The following is a 15,802-nucleotide window of genomic DNA, read 5'->3' as shown; positions in this document are numbered from 1 at the left end:
TTTTGTCAAGCAAGCTTTGATCCTCCAGAATCAATAGAACAAGAGATGGAAGACAAAGATGATGTAAAAAAAGCAAAAACACTGAAGAAAGCACTAAATGCTCTTTACAAATCTTTGGCTGACAATCACTGACATGGAAGCAGTACCAACATTTGACAATATTCTGAAAGTCCGTGCAGATAACAGCTTAACTGATTCAGATGTCATTCATACCTGATAATATTTTGCACCCACTACATAAGGAAGATTCAGATAGCTCATCCAAAACAGATGACCATGATGTTTTGGCAGAAGTAAACTAACAGAAACCACCCACACATTGTGTGAAGTGTTGAAGTAATTCTGTATATTAAAATGCATTTAAGCTTAAGATTAAAACTCGCATCATAACTTGCAACTTGTTCCTTAGGGAAATACTCATCATGAGACATGGAAGTTGGAAAGAACAGTGCATTTCAGTTTGGTATGGTAAAAAAATATTAAAAAAAATTACAAGCACAGTCAAGAAGAGTTTATTGTTAATGGAGAAGCACAAGAAGAGTTAATGGATAATTTTAATATGCTGGATAAAGATGGAAATAGATTTTTGGACATCAAAGATCTTAAACAGGAACTGGAGATAGTTGACTTCAAAAACCCCACAATGAAAAGTTCAACAGATGATTGATAACCTTGAAAGAGGACAAGCAAAGAATAAAAACAACAGATTTATATAAAGTCCAGAGATGTTGCCAATACTTTTAAACCCATAACAAAGAGAGAGTCTGTCAAAACACTTGAGGTATGTTGGAAGTGTCTAGAGAAGGAACTACACATTCTGTCAGATATACACATATTTTCACAGATGCCAAATGTTTAGATTAATTTCCTATGACTACTGAATATGGATATAAAGTCAGTAAATGAAGCTTCTCCAGTTTCTGACATTCCAGAGACGACTGAATGCTACTCACTGTGATAAAACTCCAGTTTTGATATATTTTTCTCTAAAAGAGTATTCAATATTGTATAATAAGATTCTGCTCTGTATATTCAGAAACATCAAATTAAAATATTGTTCATTAAGATTCATTAATGTATGTAAAACATTTTTACTTGTAAATGGTAGCATAAGAATCTAGGCAATCATCTGGGACTATTCAAGGATAGAGCACAAATTTACATACAATATCATTTATGTACATGTAAAATAAGTACTACTGTATATTCAATTTTACGTATTTTCAAATTTAAATGGTCTATAAATCGATAAGATTTTTAAATAATGTGGATAAAAATTCATTGAATGCAATGTTAATTTTTGAGGATGATTCATAGATTCAAGCAGCAAATACTTAGCAAATGGCCTGAATGACAATGCAAGCAGAACATATAGCACTTTTTTTTAGTTTTGACTCTTTCTACCTTGAGAATACTAAAAGGATCCCTTTTTAATATCATACATATTGTGGGTTCTGTCAAACTCATAATGACTTCTGAATAGCCAGATAAGGAGACACAAGGTCCAACATATCGGACAGACCATCAATGAAAAATTTGAGGATCTTAACTCAAACCCAGATCTGCAGAGTGGCAAGTTGTTGCCTTCACCAAATTTACAGTCTAATTTTTATGAATTGAACATATGGAAAATTACTTGGCTGCAGAAAAGAATTGATCAATTGATCACTGTGGTCAGTTTGGCTAAATTTTGACTTTATTTTATGAAATGTTGTTATATCTTTTGATAATCTAATATTTTATAATCAAAATCTTCAATATTTTTATGATAAATGAATTGACATTTCTAATTCATTAGATTAAGTAAAAATGCACAATTCAGTAATCTAATACATGGTCCAGCAGAACAAAAAATGCCATTCAAATATTTTCAGTCTACACCAAAGACCTTCAGGAACAAATGAGTAAATATGAGACTCAAGCTTCTAATTCCAATTTTCTTTATTACATACAAGAGTACCACGATACTTTTTTAAAAAATAAAATTTTTAGATTCTTATTTAAATTAACATCAGGGTCAGCATATAAACAACAATATTTAAATTTCAACCCAATATTAAACAACAATAATTTGTTACTGGCAGATGAGCAGATGTATACCAAAAAGAAAAATGAAAGATAATCCAACCTAATCTTTCTAAATATTTCTTGTAAAATAGAGTGAAAGGCATGTCTAATTTTTCAAGTTTGTTCTAATCTCTTTAATAAACTTTTAAATATTGCACATGTCTTTGATACACTTTGCAATTACAGTCAAGTCCGCATAAGTCATCATAGGTATAACTCAACACCCTCGGTTAAGTAGTCAGTTTTCTGTGGTCCCGAACCGACTCACATAGGCATTAATGTTAAAAAACTGGTTTACTCAACATTTAACTCATCACCACTGGATAAATCGACATACTTTTGCTGTCCCACACTCATTTAGACGTCTGATAAGTTGACTCCCCTCCTGAAAAAAATGAGTTCACACGGCACAGTTTACTGTACGGTGTGAACTCATTTTTTTCAGGAGGAGAGTCAACTTATTTATTAGTATGTACAGTACATATTAATAAAAATGCCTTAACATTTTATGTATTTTTATATATAAAATAATAACAGATAAACAAAAAGAGAATATACAATCTATATCAACGTCACAGAAGAATCTGATTTTGCATTTTCTCATGTCATGCATTATTTGTAGCACATGTTTCACATTTCTGTTAGAAATGAGTGTCCGAAAGTTAACGACGCTTACGCCAAAGAAAAAATATGAACTTGTGTCTGAATTTGAATGTAGGAAAACTTCACAAGCCAAATTTGCAAAACAAAAAATCTTTCAAGAACAACATTGGTGGGAATCCTGAAGAAAAAGGAGAAAATTAAGAAACTTTTTCTTGAATCTTTGTCACGGCTGTCTCAAAAGCGGCAGAGAAAGTTGCCAGACAAACATGTCAAAGTTGCTCTCGTATGTTGGTTAAGCAAATTCATTCATCGAATCTTCCTGTTTCGGGACCGATACTGAAACAAAAGATGATGGAAATTGCTGGGGTATTTGGAGTAAAACCAACTTTAGTGCCAGTGATGGATGGTCAGAGAGGTACATTGCACTACTGAATTTTCCTAATTGTAGTTTTGTGGTTTTTTCAATTCGCTTTAGTCGTCATATCAGATAACTCAACACATTTCCATTTCCCCTTGGGGTATCGACTTATGCAGACTCAACTGTATATACAAATTCAAATTATTTATGACATTTTCTTGTTTAAAAATATTTTTCATTTCAATCTGTTTGTAAACTGAATACATGGTTTGACAAGAATTTTAAATCAATGTTTGCCTTTAGAATAATTAAATCAACTTCTAGAGATATGAATGATTTAGTAGTGTTATTTCCTTAATAAGAACAACAAAAAAATAAAGATATTTTAAAAAGTTAGCAAAATTTTTGGAAGCCTTGGAATTAATTAGATTAATCTATATTACATTATTCCATTAGTGCATCATTTTTATGGGATGTATTAACTATGTTAAATCAGGAGTTTACTGTATTAAATTTACTACTTTAACTAAAATGTTGATAAAAATTTAAATATAAATTAATATTAAAAATAATCAATATAATTATTTTATAAGAATCATGTGTTCACCTCATCGAATTCTTCTGTCATTTTTCGAATTATCTGAGCATGTTCCATAGATGCTTGCATATTTGGTGTAATTCTACCTTTACAACCAGCACACTGGATAAAAAATTGCATTAGATCTAGTAATGCAGTATCTCTGTCTTGTTTGTATGCTTCAATCCAGTCATCCACTACAGACTGAAAATTTATCAAAAATTTAAAATTAGTGAATACCAATTTTACATTTATTTCACTTATATTTAACAAAGCATCAATGCATTAAACTCATTATTCAAAGACTTGATTCTTTATTTAAAACTTCATAACTATAAATTAATAGGAACTGTAAAATCAAAAATAAAAATGCAAACTTAATAATTTATTAATTCACAATAATTTTGAAATTTTTAATTACATTATAACAGAATTCTATCTAGGAATACACAGCAATGATTCTACCAATATTCTAAGTAGTTAATACTGCATTAGAATTGTAGATATAATGATAAACTGAACATTATTATTAAGGATTAAGGATAAACGAAAAGTACAGAAAGCAAAAATCAATAAAAATAAATTCTTTCTTTTATGATTATTAACTAATACATACAAAATTTTGACTTGAACTTGTTGAGATTAGATTAAGTATCGATTCCAAGTAAAAATTAGGAGACTTCTCAAGTCTCTTAATTTTTACTTGGAATTGATACCCACTATTCTCAGAACACAAAAAAAAAACACCCAAGTTAATATCTATTAATATTTTTCTCAGATTTTAAATATTTAATATTCATTAATTAATACAAATAATAACTCATCAAATTTATTAATAAAATAAAAATTGATTATTTAATATTTTGAGGACACAATATCATTAGAATATTGGATGAGAAGCATATCTACAGCTTTGTAAAGCTATGTCCACATCTACATAACAATATCACAATATGATATTACCACTTGATAAACCCATTTGGAGATCACAAAAGACCTGTAGCTTAATGTTTGACATCACATGATGTTCATTAAACAGTTCTGATGATTCATTGCTATTCAAGTTTTCAATGAACCATGAAAGGATGATACAGTAAGAAGCACTCTTCAAGATAATATAGGTATTGACACACACTTTAAGCATTTACAGCTGACTCTGTGTTTACTAAACAAAGCGGTTCATTCAAATGCTAAGTGAAATGGTACATCATGATGTATGGCACAAAACAACAAACATTAAAATAATCATGTCTCTGTTCACAAAAGTGATACAAGCTGTGGTTTGTAATGAGGTAACAAAATACCATCTGCAACACTGTTACATAGATGTGAATATAGCCTAATATTAACAAGTGTTATATGTTAAGTAAAACAATAAGTTTAAAGTATTTTTATTTCTGTAAACAAAACATTTTGCTTAAATTCACATATAAAATTAAAGCTTAAAATTTTATTATACTATTTTTAATTTAAATATAAAATACAAATTCATTAGTTTATAATGAATATATATATATATAAATAAAAGTTAAATAATTATTACTTGTAAAGAACTTTTTCCCTGTTTTACTATTTCAAATAAACTGTTTGGATCATCACTTGTTGAATCAGATACAGCTCTTTGTCCAACTTTGCCTCTCCGAGTAGTTTCTCTGCCTTTTTTACTCCTTGTTTGCTTTGGTCCATCTACTTTTCTCCTTTTTCTTCCTCTTGTTGTAGGTTCTTCATACGATACATCTCCAGGATCATCATCACTGCAATATTATTTTTCATTTTTTAAAAAATATTTCAGTGTATATACAGTAAATGTAAAGTATCTAAATGATTACAGATAAATTTACTATAAATTACAAACAGAGTAAGAGAATCTTTCTCCATACATCACTTATATTCTCTGACTTCAGTATAACAGATTGTGAATTTCTAAATATTTGTTATTGTTTATAAGTGTAATTTTCATTATAATATATAACTCCTGTAAAAATCCATTCCTGTAGTAAATATATAGATTCTAGAAAAGATTAAAACAATTTCTTCAGACGCTTTTCATTTATAAGAGTCATAAAAATATTAAGATTTCTGATCTAATGTTTTTTATGTCCAACACATGCAATAAAGTATTCATTAAAAACTTTTATAAATTAAAAAGAATAAAAATTCTCAAAAATGAATAACTGATAAACTTTTGATCAAAACACAGTTTGTTACCATGATTAAAAAAATCATAAATTATAATTTTATACATCAACATTAAATGAATTGTCGTAATAACAACATTTATAAGCCATAACAATGTAACAATTAAAAAGATAACTGCCATATTACCATATTTCCTCAATTCTAAGATGTTTTATGATTTTGAAATCACATGTAAAAATGTTTTGTTATAAAGGAAAAATACAACTCCTCTAAAAACACTGGACTATAAGCATATCTTCCATTCAAAACCTAATAACCGGTGCAAAACAATTATATTTCTGGCTAATGTTTTCGGTCACTCCACTGAGACCTTCCTCAAGCCTATAATTCTTCTTAAACGATCTTTTTCAAAACGATTTTCAAACAATCAAACCTTTAAATTTCTGTTTATTGGCAGTCGTCACTGCCAATAAACGCAAAGGATGAAATGAGGTTATCGATGGCTTGGCAGGTCCTACTGCAAAAAGACGAGACGGAATAAATGAATGAATGGTAAGTTTAACGAAGTATCGGAGGGGCAGTTTGGTGAAATTGAATAAATTTTGAAAAAGAATGTATATGGCATCATAATAAAAGGGGTTGGCAAGATCATTTTAGAGGAATGATGGAGCGGTCGTAATTAGCATAGGATTAGTTATTAGATTAAAGCATTAGGATTTGGAAGTTTTACGGAAGTTTTTCAACGCTTGAAAGCAGAATTGTTCGATTTTTCGATTTAATCGGGAGGCACGTGCATAACGGAAATTTAAAGGTTCGATTGTCCGAAAATCGTTTTGAAAAAGATCGTTTAAGAAGAATTATAGGCTTGAGGAAGGTCTCAGTGGAGTGACCGAAAACGTTAGCCAGAAATATAATTGTTTTGCACCGGTTATTAGGTTTTGAATGGAAGATATAAAGGAAAAATTTTTAAATAATCAATTTTTTTAAGTCTTGATAAGTAACAACTAGAAAAACAATAAAAATGGAATGAAACAGATACTGTTTGGCAACTCTATTTCCATATTCTTCTGCATATACAATAACTTTTCTTAAAATGCTGCATTATGATGTCATCTTGAAAATATTTTGAACATTAGAAAAGAAGTTTAAATCAAATGCTCTTTAGCAGCAAAAATTATTTAAACTGATACAACCAGTGATTAGAGTATACAAAAATGTATAATTATATATCACATGATCTACATGCAATGACTGCTATTGGACTGCAAATATAAAATACCATCTCTATTTCAGTAAATTAAAAATTAGTAAAAAAGTTTATCTTAGAATTAAAAAAATGTGATATTAAATTAATACTTTAACTGAAATTTGTTTAATTCATTTTATTAGTATTGATATAAAATTTAAATTACATATAAGTATATTAAACAACACAAAGCCAGATAAATGTATAGATACATAGCCAAATGATTGCCTTAAATACTCAAGCTATAAATCCACTATTTTTAATAATTAATACTAAGTAATTACTTAGTATTAATTATTAAAAATAGCAAATTTACAGCCCAAGTATTTAAGGCGATCATTTGGCTACGTATTTAAATTATAAATATACAACTATTTATTAAGTAAGTAATGTTTCGACGAGCTGAATACTTATAAAACTTTCTTTGAGATCTCTCTTAAATTTATCTTATTTTTTTAATTTTTGAAAAAGTAACAACAATAATTAAGGAATTAATAAATACTCTTTAACTATTTAATATTTCTTTAATTTAAATCTTAAATTTTATTTAATAAATAAAATTATCTATACAAAAACTAGAAAAATTAAATGTATACTATCACAATAAATGCTATACATACTGTCCCTCGCCAGCAGGAAAAATATCATCTGCATCAACGTTTGACTGGTCAGTTCCATCATCCTCACTCTGTCTTGTGCGTTTACGAGCACCCATTTTCTATTTTAAAAATTTTTTATGGGTTATATTATATAAACTTATTTTTCATACAAATATTTTTATTAAATATATTAAATAATTTTCCATGATTACTACTTATTTTCTGTTAATATTTCAATAATAAGTAAATAAAATCAGTAAAATACTTTCAAAAAATCTTCAACATAAAATGTTATTACATCATCATCAAAAAGAGATGAATATCCAAATTATAAAATATCACTTTTTATTCCATTAAATTTAATTGATTAAATATTTTTATTTTAAGTAGAAAACATTCATTTCAATAGACGTCTGGCTTCATTTTATCTGATTCTATCAAAAAACTTATGTTTTCAGAGATCAAAAAATATTACAATACAGGTACTGTGCTCCTCACTTTACGACCGAGTTTCGTTCCGACGACTACGTCGTTAAGCGAATTGGTTGATAAGCAAGGAGCTTGCGCCGGGAATATAGGATAGTTGTAAAATTATAGAAATTATGTAACAAACTTCAAATTTATTCATAAAAAGACTACAGTAGAGTCGTTAATCCGAATCAATTGGGGACTAGGGTTGTTCAGATTAGTGATTTGTTCGGATTACCGATTATGTACAAAAAAATATATTAACCTGTCTGATGTTCAAATTTTTCTCCGATGCGTGTCACTTCGTGTTGAATTTTCATCGATTTTAAGCCTAACGAAAATTTTTATAATAATCGAGGCTATTGTATCGTTAAAAATTATTTCTTTTATTTTGTACAAACAAATAAATATATTGAAGAATATAAAAACATGAAAATTATACTTTAGAAGTAAATCTAGTATCAAAAACGTTCGATTCAGCACGACACAGTCCGACTGAAAATCGTTCGGATTACCGGTGATTCGGATTAACGACTCTCTACTGTATTATAGTACACTGTTAGCCTATTATAGTACACTTAGGTGCACATGTCAACCATTCGCCACTGACCGACACTCAAACTGAGAAAGGGGATTCCCCGAATTGCAGGTCGAAACTCGATTGGTCGTAAGTGTGAGTGGTCATTAAGCAGAAAGGTCGTAAAACGAGGAGTACCTGTACAAGCAATTATTTATTGTGGCATTGTCACGATGCCAGCCTACAATTTTTAATCATATTTTTAAACCATTTGATTTAAAATACACCACCTTAAATTAGTGGTGGCTTGCCCTTGTACATCATACTTTTCCTTTAACAATAGTCATGCCAGTCATCAATCTAACACCTTTCAGTGGGAAATTTTTGAATTGAAATAACATGACTTCTGTTTTTCATCAAAATTTTGTATATAATAAATTGGGGCCTCCTGCCTCTAAAGTTTCCATATCTTATCTCATCTTTTATCTATCTAATTCTGTTCTCAAGATTAGGGAAAGACGAACAGATGGACTGATGGCAGTGGGGATTTATAGGTGTACAATTTTTTCAAATTGCAGCCCAACAATTTAAAGACTACATTAAAATCCAACAATTTTCGATAACAAAAAACTATACAAATAAATTGATGAACATACTAAAAGAGTTTTGATTCATTAATCATAAATTTTAAATAATGCATAAAATATTTCTATTAAAAAAAAGAACTGAATCGATTAAAAAGTTTGATTGTGAGTTTGCCTTCCCTTTAACATCATGAAAACTACCTATACTAAACTACAGGCTTTTTAATTTATTTTGAAACTGATTATTACATCTTGATTCAATGAATAAAATTACAATTATATTTAAAATTATATTATGAGAAAAGTTTAAATTTTATAGAATTAATATCTAGAATTATATTTGAATAGGTAATTATCCAGAGAAATAATTTTAAATTATCCCTTCAATCAGTTTTAAAAGTCAATTAAGAAATATATTTATATTCATTAACATTATCTTAGATATCATTCATGAATACCAATATTTTAAACTGCATATCTCACATTTCTGTTCCAACATTTCCCAAAAACTCATATAAACAACTTAATTTTTTCTCCAAAAAATTCCATTTCATATCTACCAGATAAAGTATGGTAAGTGTTTTTGAGATATTTGTCAGATATTCTTAAATTCAATCAAAAAATGAATAAAATTTAAGCATTAAAATAAAGCATTCTTGACAAGCCTTAGTAATTAGTTACAACAATTAGTCAGTTTGTTGAAGTTAATTTACAAAAACATTTTAATAAAATATGTACTGTACTTCAAATATTTTAACATTTACAGAATGTCTTCATCAGGAATTGATTTTAGAAGATAAATGAAATATATCAAATAAATTTAAATTCTCAAATGTCAAGCAAAAATTAAAATCAACAAGCAATTATTTATTGTGACATTGTCACAGTGACAGGCAGCAATTTTTCATCCCAACGTTCTCTATTTTTTTAGTAGTCTTGCCACTGTATATCATACTTTTCCTGTTAGCAACAGAGTCGTGCAAGTCATCTAACTCCATTCAGAGGAATATTTTTTAATTGAAATAATGTGACTTCCAGTTTGCATTGGAAGTTCATATATAATTAATAGGGGCCTCTTGTCCCTAAGCTTACCATATCTATTCTTGACTTTCCATAATCTAACTCTGTTCTCGAGATTAAGGAAGGTCAGACAGATGAACGACAGTGGGAATTTATAGATCTGCAATTTGAAAAACTTGCAGCCCAACCGTTAAACAGCATAAAAAATTTGAATTGATTTGATTTAATTCATCTATGTTCTAAAATCAGTTCCCAATGAAAACATTCTATAAATGTCAAAATGTTCAAAGTACAGTAGACCCCCCCATAACATGGGTTCATATAACACGAATTCGTATAACACAGTGAAAAAATTGCGATCGTGTTTGTATAACACACTAAAAGAAACTCATATAACACGGTAAAATGTCATCACCAACTCGTGTTGCGACAGGATTGATCAAATCTGGACCAATAGCGGATATTGTACAAACCATTGAGTTTAACGAGTACTGGACCTACTAAAAAACATTTATTATTCAACAGCCATAAAAATTATATTTTTATTAATGATATCAGCAAAAATAACTTATCAGGAAACACGCACCCGCCGTTTGATGAGCCTCTCCGCGACAAAAACAAGCTTAAGCAATGGTGTCGTCAAACGGTGTGCACTCGGTAAGTAATCCTACAATTTTTTGTTTATAGCATAGTTTATATGGATTATTCCCAAAAAATTATACGTGATTTGGAAATGTTGAGTCAAATTAGTCTAGAATCGATTAATTTTTCAGAAGAAAACCTTACAAACAGCCATAGCCCCTAAACTGCACACGTGCCGGGCTGTGATTGGCTCATGTATTTAAGTGACTCGTAGAACATGGATGCATATAACACAAAACATATCTACTGTGTTATAGGGGGGTCTACTGTACCTATTTTACTAGGCAAAGTTTATTTTCTCTCTAAACACAAACTAAAAATTGAGTTGAAACACTAGCAAGACAATAATATTGTTTCAGGGGTCATCTACAATGATCACTTTTACTACCAAAGCAGCAATGTAACTGCTGGCATAAAAAAAATTGTGTATGCTAGCTGGACATTGTCACTTTGATCCCACTGTATCTCAAAAACAAAATGATGGATCCCTAATTTTTATTACATTTTTAATTTTCTTGTCTCAAATGTAAAATAACAAATTTAATCAAATTCAACTGATCAAATTTTGGGAACAAACTAAATTCTATAAGCCACATAGAAGATGTTTCACTAACACACTGCATCAATTAAATTGTCTTTGTAAATTAACATGAACATGAACAAACTGACTAATTGTCTTAACTAATTGATTTAATGTTACCCTAGGTATCGAAGATGGCGACTCGTCTCCGATTCCAGCAAACAGAAGCAAGGAAACTGGGGACACATGTTTTCCAAAACCTAACCTATTCTAATAATTTGGTTGCTAATAATTATGGTAATTTATTAGAATAGGTTAGGTTAGGTTAAAATGTGCATCCCCACTGTTTCCTTGCTTCTGTTTGCTGGAATCGGAGATGAGCCGCCATCTTCGATACCTAGGGTAACATTAACCAACTAATTATATGCATAATGCTGTGTGTCATTATTTTGCAATCACAATCTATCAAATATGCTTTGAGTGTCCATTTTCAAATCTTTGGATAACCTAATAGCATTGTCTAGTATTAGTTTAGTTTTAGATTCTAGATTTAAGTATTTCCATTAATATGTACTCATTTCAGTTATATATGTTCGGCATGTTAACTTATTGTAAGGGAACTTGTAAATAACGTAAATCACTTACCTTTTCTGCAAATTGAAATTGTAATGAGTATTATATCATAGTAAGCTAATATTTACACTCTCTGCGTATTAAAATCGTAATCAGTTTTTTATTATTATTCACTACATTTTCATCAAAACTTCGATCACTTTTACCGCAAAATATTTATTTAACCAGTTCAATTACTTAAAGGTTCAATCTTAATTACATGATATAAACATTCAAATTATAAATCATAATTAAATTGCCAAAATACTAATTTAATAGTTTCTAGTTAGGCTTAAATTACCTGAAATTCGATTCACAAATGAATTTTTCATACGTTTATCAAAATCATATAAAATGATTATAAGACGTTACTAATTTGTACGATTTTATTTTGAATAGGAGTATCTTTTCACATTTCGAAGAGAAAATACATTTATAAAGTATCATTCATGTCAAATATAGCAACAACTTTAAACTTTAATACTTATTAATTTTTTCTCAAATACAAAATATACGTAGGACTCACCAAAGCAATCTTTTTGCGCGGGATTCTGGAAATAGTGTTGCCAGAATCGTAATTGAAATTCAAAATTTTTTTAAATATGTTTTATATTCCATTAATTTTTAAAATTTCCTTAATATTATGAAATTAATTTAATTTAAAGTTGAGCCTTTTTGCTAATTAATGTTAAAATGAAATACTTTTCGCTTGTGCCAACGATCGATCTGACATCTACCGGTGTTAGCGCGAACTACATAATGGCGACTACTATGGGTATAATGTATGTCTGTGGACAGTAAGAATTAGAAAGTATTTAACCTACAATGGTAAATAATAAGTATTGCTGTGTATTTGGATGCAAGTCTAAAGGTACATCAAACTCAGTACATATGCACACATTCCCAAAAGATAAATTACTGAGAAAAAAGTGGGAAATAAAACTAAAGTTAGGAAAGCAATCAACGAAATCTATGTACGTTTGCAGTTTGCATTTTGACAAAGACGATTACTATTTGCCAGGTAATAAAAACATTTCTTATAAGTATATTTTAACTGTTATCACATATGGTACTTACGTTTTCATAGGTTTACCATGTGCTCGGCATTATTTAAAACCTAATTCGTATCCGACTAAAAACATACCGATAAGGAAGTTTGATACAACCACCTCAAAACAGATTGCTGAGCAAAGGTCCATTCGTGCCCAAAAAAGACAAGAAATACGGAATAAAGGTTTGTTTCTTAATTTTGTCAGATGCATTTCTTTAATAACGCTATACCAAAACAAGATCTTATAATGATTGAAATCACTAAATTTTTAGGTTTGGAACCGGCAAATAAGAAAACTATCAAGGAAAAATCTACGTATCAATCTAATAATGACACCAACATTTTGGAATTGTCACAGCCCAGTACATCCTGGTCTAAATCATCTATTGACTGCTGTGCATGCACAGATCAACAAATGACATCACAAATAGAGGAGGATGAAGATATGACATCAGTATCACAAGCAGAAAAAGATGCAGCTACAGCACTCTTAAATTTAAGTGAAAAATCCAACATTCAGGAGGAGAGGGATATTTTGATGGAAAAAGGAATTCAAGTGAATACACTTTTAGATTCAACCTTAAAATTTACTGTGTTTGACTTAATAAAATCAGACAATGAATTGAATATTCTCACAGGTTTAAACAGTTTTAAAATGCTTGATACCATCTCTGCCTGTGTTAGTGAGTTGCAGTCCAACAATACTGCTTATAAGCCTACTACAATATCTACTAAAGTCCAAATTGTTCTTGTTATGATGAAGTTAAAACTGGCCTTGCCCTTTGCTTGTGTTTCAGTTTTATTTCAAATTTCCATGACAACATGTAGAAGAATATTTTTCAATATTATTGCTTATCTGAGTCAAGTATTAGGTGCTGCAATTGTGTGGCCTTCCAAAGAAGAGATAATGAAAAACTTACCTTTGTGCTTTCAAAAATACAGCAAAGTTCGTGTGATTTTGGACTGCACTGAAGTTTTGGTTGAAAAACCAAAGTGTATTAGTTGCAGAATATTAACTTATTCCCATTACTATGGTAAGCATACTGTTAAAGTATTAGTTGGAATTGCCCCATCTGGTCTTATCACCTATTTAAGTAAAGCATATGGAGGTAGGGCATCTGACAAAGCCATATTTGAGGAATCAAATTTGTTAAATTTACTGGATCCTTATGCAGATCAAGTAATGACAGATAAAGGTTTTCACATAGAAGATGCTTGTTCTGCTAGAGCTATTGGTTTAGTACGTCCACCGTTTGTAAGAAAGCAAAATCAGTTAAGTAAGCATGATGCACTGGAGACTGCAGAAATAGCAAAGGCCAGGGTACACGTTGAACGTGCTATTCAGAGAATGAAACTATTTGCTGTTTTAAAACAAAAATTAGACTGGACTTTACTGCCACATATTGACAAAATTCTAACCATTATTTGTGGTGTGGTAAATTTATCTAGACCAATATTGGGTGATGACAAATTTTGAAGAGTGGTGTGAGCATTTTCATTTTGACCCTATATAATGAAGCAGTATTAAACAGCAATTTAATACTGTTTTTATAATCTTATAGTTAATAAGGCTTACTCATTTTTGTTTTTCAATTTTTGTATGATAAAGAACTCAAACACTAGTTAGGACAAAATATTTTATTCCAAAACAAAACATAACATGTTTTATAAAATTATTAGTACTTAACTCTCTATAATTATTTTGCATAAATCTGTAAGAAAATATCTTTTTTTGCAAATTATGAATAAAATACTGAATAAAAGAAAATGACTTTGTTTTAATTTGTTTAATTGGGTGCTAATATTGTTATAAGTTAATAAAATTCAAAGTAATGTGTATTTTCTTCTAAAAGTGATTTCTGATGGAAAAAGCAAGATTGTATTTAAGAATTATGACTGCATAGGTAAGGAAAAATAATTTTGGTAAAATCATTTAGTAGCTTTTCTGTCAATTTATAAATAAAACTATAGTCTGCTAAAACTTCAAGGGTTTTAAGGGTTTGGTCTTTACTACTGAATATTACAAAATCACATGAATTTAAATTTAATATAGCCAAACCTAATTGTACCTGTCCATAATACTTGTGATTTTTTTTTAAGCTGTAATTGCCATGCCCATCGTGTACTATATACTTAAGAAATTGCACCATTTCTTCTGCAGATTTTTCTGCACCAATTTTGGGGCACTTTACTTCAAGCAGCTTGATAGGTTTTTCATCGTTAAATACAATCCCATCAGGAGAAAATGCAAAACATGTCAGTAATGGTGAAATTATCAAACCAAACTGTTTGACATCACAACCATAGAGTGTTCCATACAATGTGAGTGCTGTTTTTTCCCACTTTTTACCATACTCTGTATTTTCATTTCCCTTAAATTTGCTTCTAAATATATTTGTTAACTTCTTTTCCCAGTCTGCATTTTTCCTCCTTCCATAAGTATATAGTTCATAGCACACTGATCCTGTCACTCTAATACTTCTTTCTTTCTTCCATAAATCATTATTTTGTTCCATTGTCAAGTGGCAAATGTTTTCTATCTCTCTCTTATTTTTGTATATATTTTCTCTGTAGTACATTGAATCCTGAATAGGCATAAGATGATCACTTATATTAGGCAAATATTTATTACAGTCCATACAGTGTTCAATTACTTTTAATATTGACCAATGTGGTGCAATATTATCAGCTGAACTTTGTACAGCTTTGGCTACTAAGCATTTTCTTCCAATTGAATGCTTTGCTAAAGCAGAATCAGGCAACTCTTGAAAAAATCGTTCTCTGATAGCATCTCTTTGG

At 29.5% G+C, this 15,802-nt stretch overlaps 2 protein-coding genes across 4 annotated transcripts in view; one reads left to right on the top strand and one right to left on the bottom strand.

Moving 5' to 3' along the window:
- The window catches only part of SA1 (stromal antigen), a 66,711-nt gene extending 54,194 nt beyond the window's left edge, over positions 1-12,517 (bottom strand). For 2 of the 3 annotated variants that reach the window (XM_067276545.1, XM_067276547.1), the window contains exons 1-4: positions 12,254-12,379; positions 7,611-7,708; positions 5,149-5,359; positions 3,636-3,809 (exon numbers count right to left, since the gene is read on the bottom strand). In XM_067276545.1, the coding sequence (XP_067132646.1) occupies positions 3,636-3,809; positions 5,149-5,359; positions 7,611-7,705 (480 nt within the window). In that variant the 5' untranslated portion in view covers positions 7,706-7,708; positions 12,254-12,379. Of the gene's footprint in view, positions 1-3,635; positions 3,810-5,148; positions 5,360-7,610; positions 7,709-12,253; positions 12,380-12,478 lie in introns of those variants that run through there. The other variant, XM_067276546.1, reaches the window with a different exon arrangement.
- Positions 12,518-12,663: 146 nt separating this feature from the next.
- LOC136980420 (uncharacterized) lies at positions 12,664-14,771 on the top strand. The gene is made up of 2 exons (XM_067276528.1): positions 12,664-13,186; positions 13,276-14,771. The coding sequence occupies exons 1-2, from the start codon at positions 12,778-12,780 to the stop codon at positions 14,478-14,480; spliced, it is 1,614 nt and encodes a 537-aa protein (XP_067132629.1). The 5' UTR covers positions 12,664-12,777; the 3' UTR covers positions 14,481-14,771.
- Positions 14,772-15,802: the final 1,031 nt, after the last annotated feature.

Source organism: Centruroides vittatus, unplaced genomic scaffold (genome assembly GCF_030686945.1).
Source record: "Centruroides vittatus isolate TY-2023 unplaced genomic scaffold, ASM3068694v2 contig_7, whole genome shotgun sequence".
Taxonomy (NCBI): domain Eukaryota; kingdom Metazoa; phylum Arthropoda; class Arachnida; order Scorpiones; family Buthidae; genus Centruroides; species Centruroides vittatus.
This window is presented reverse-complemented; position numbering and strand designations above follow the sequence as displayed.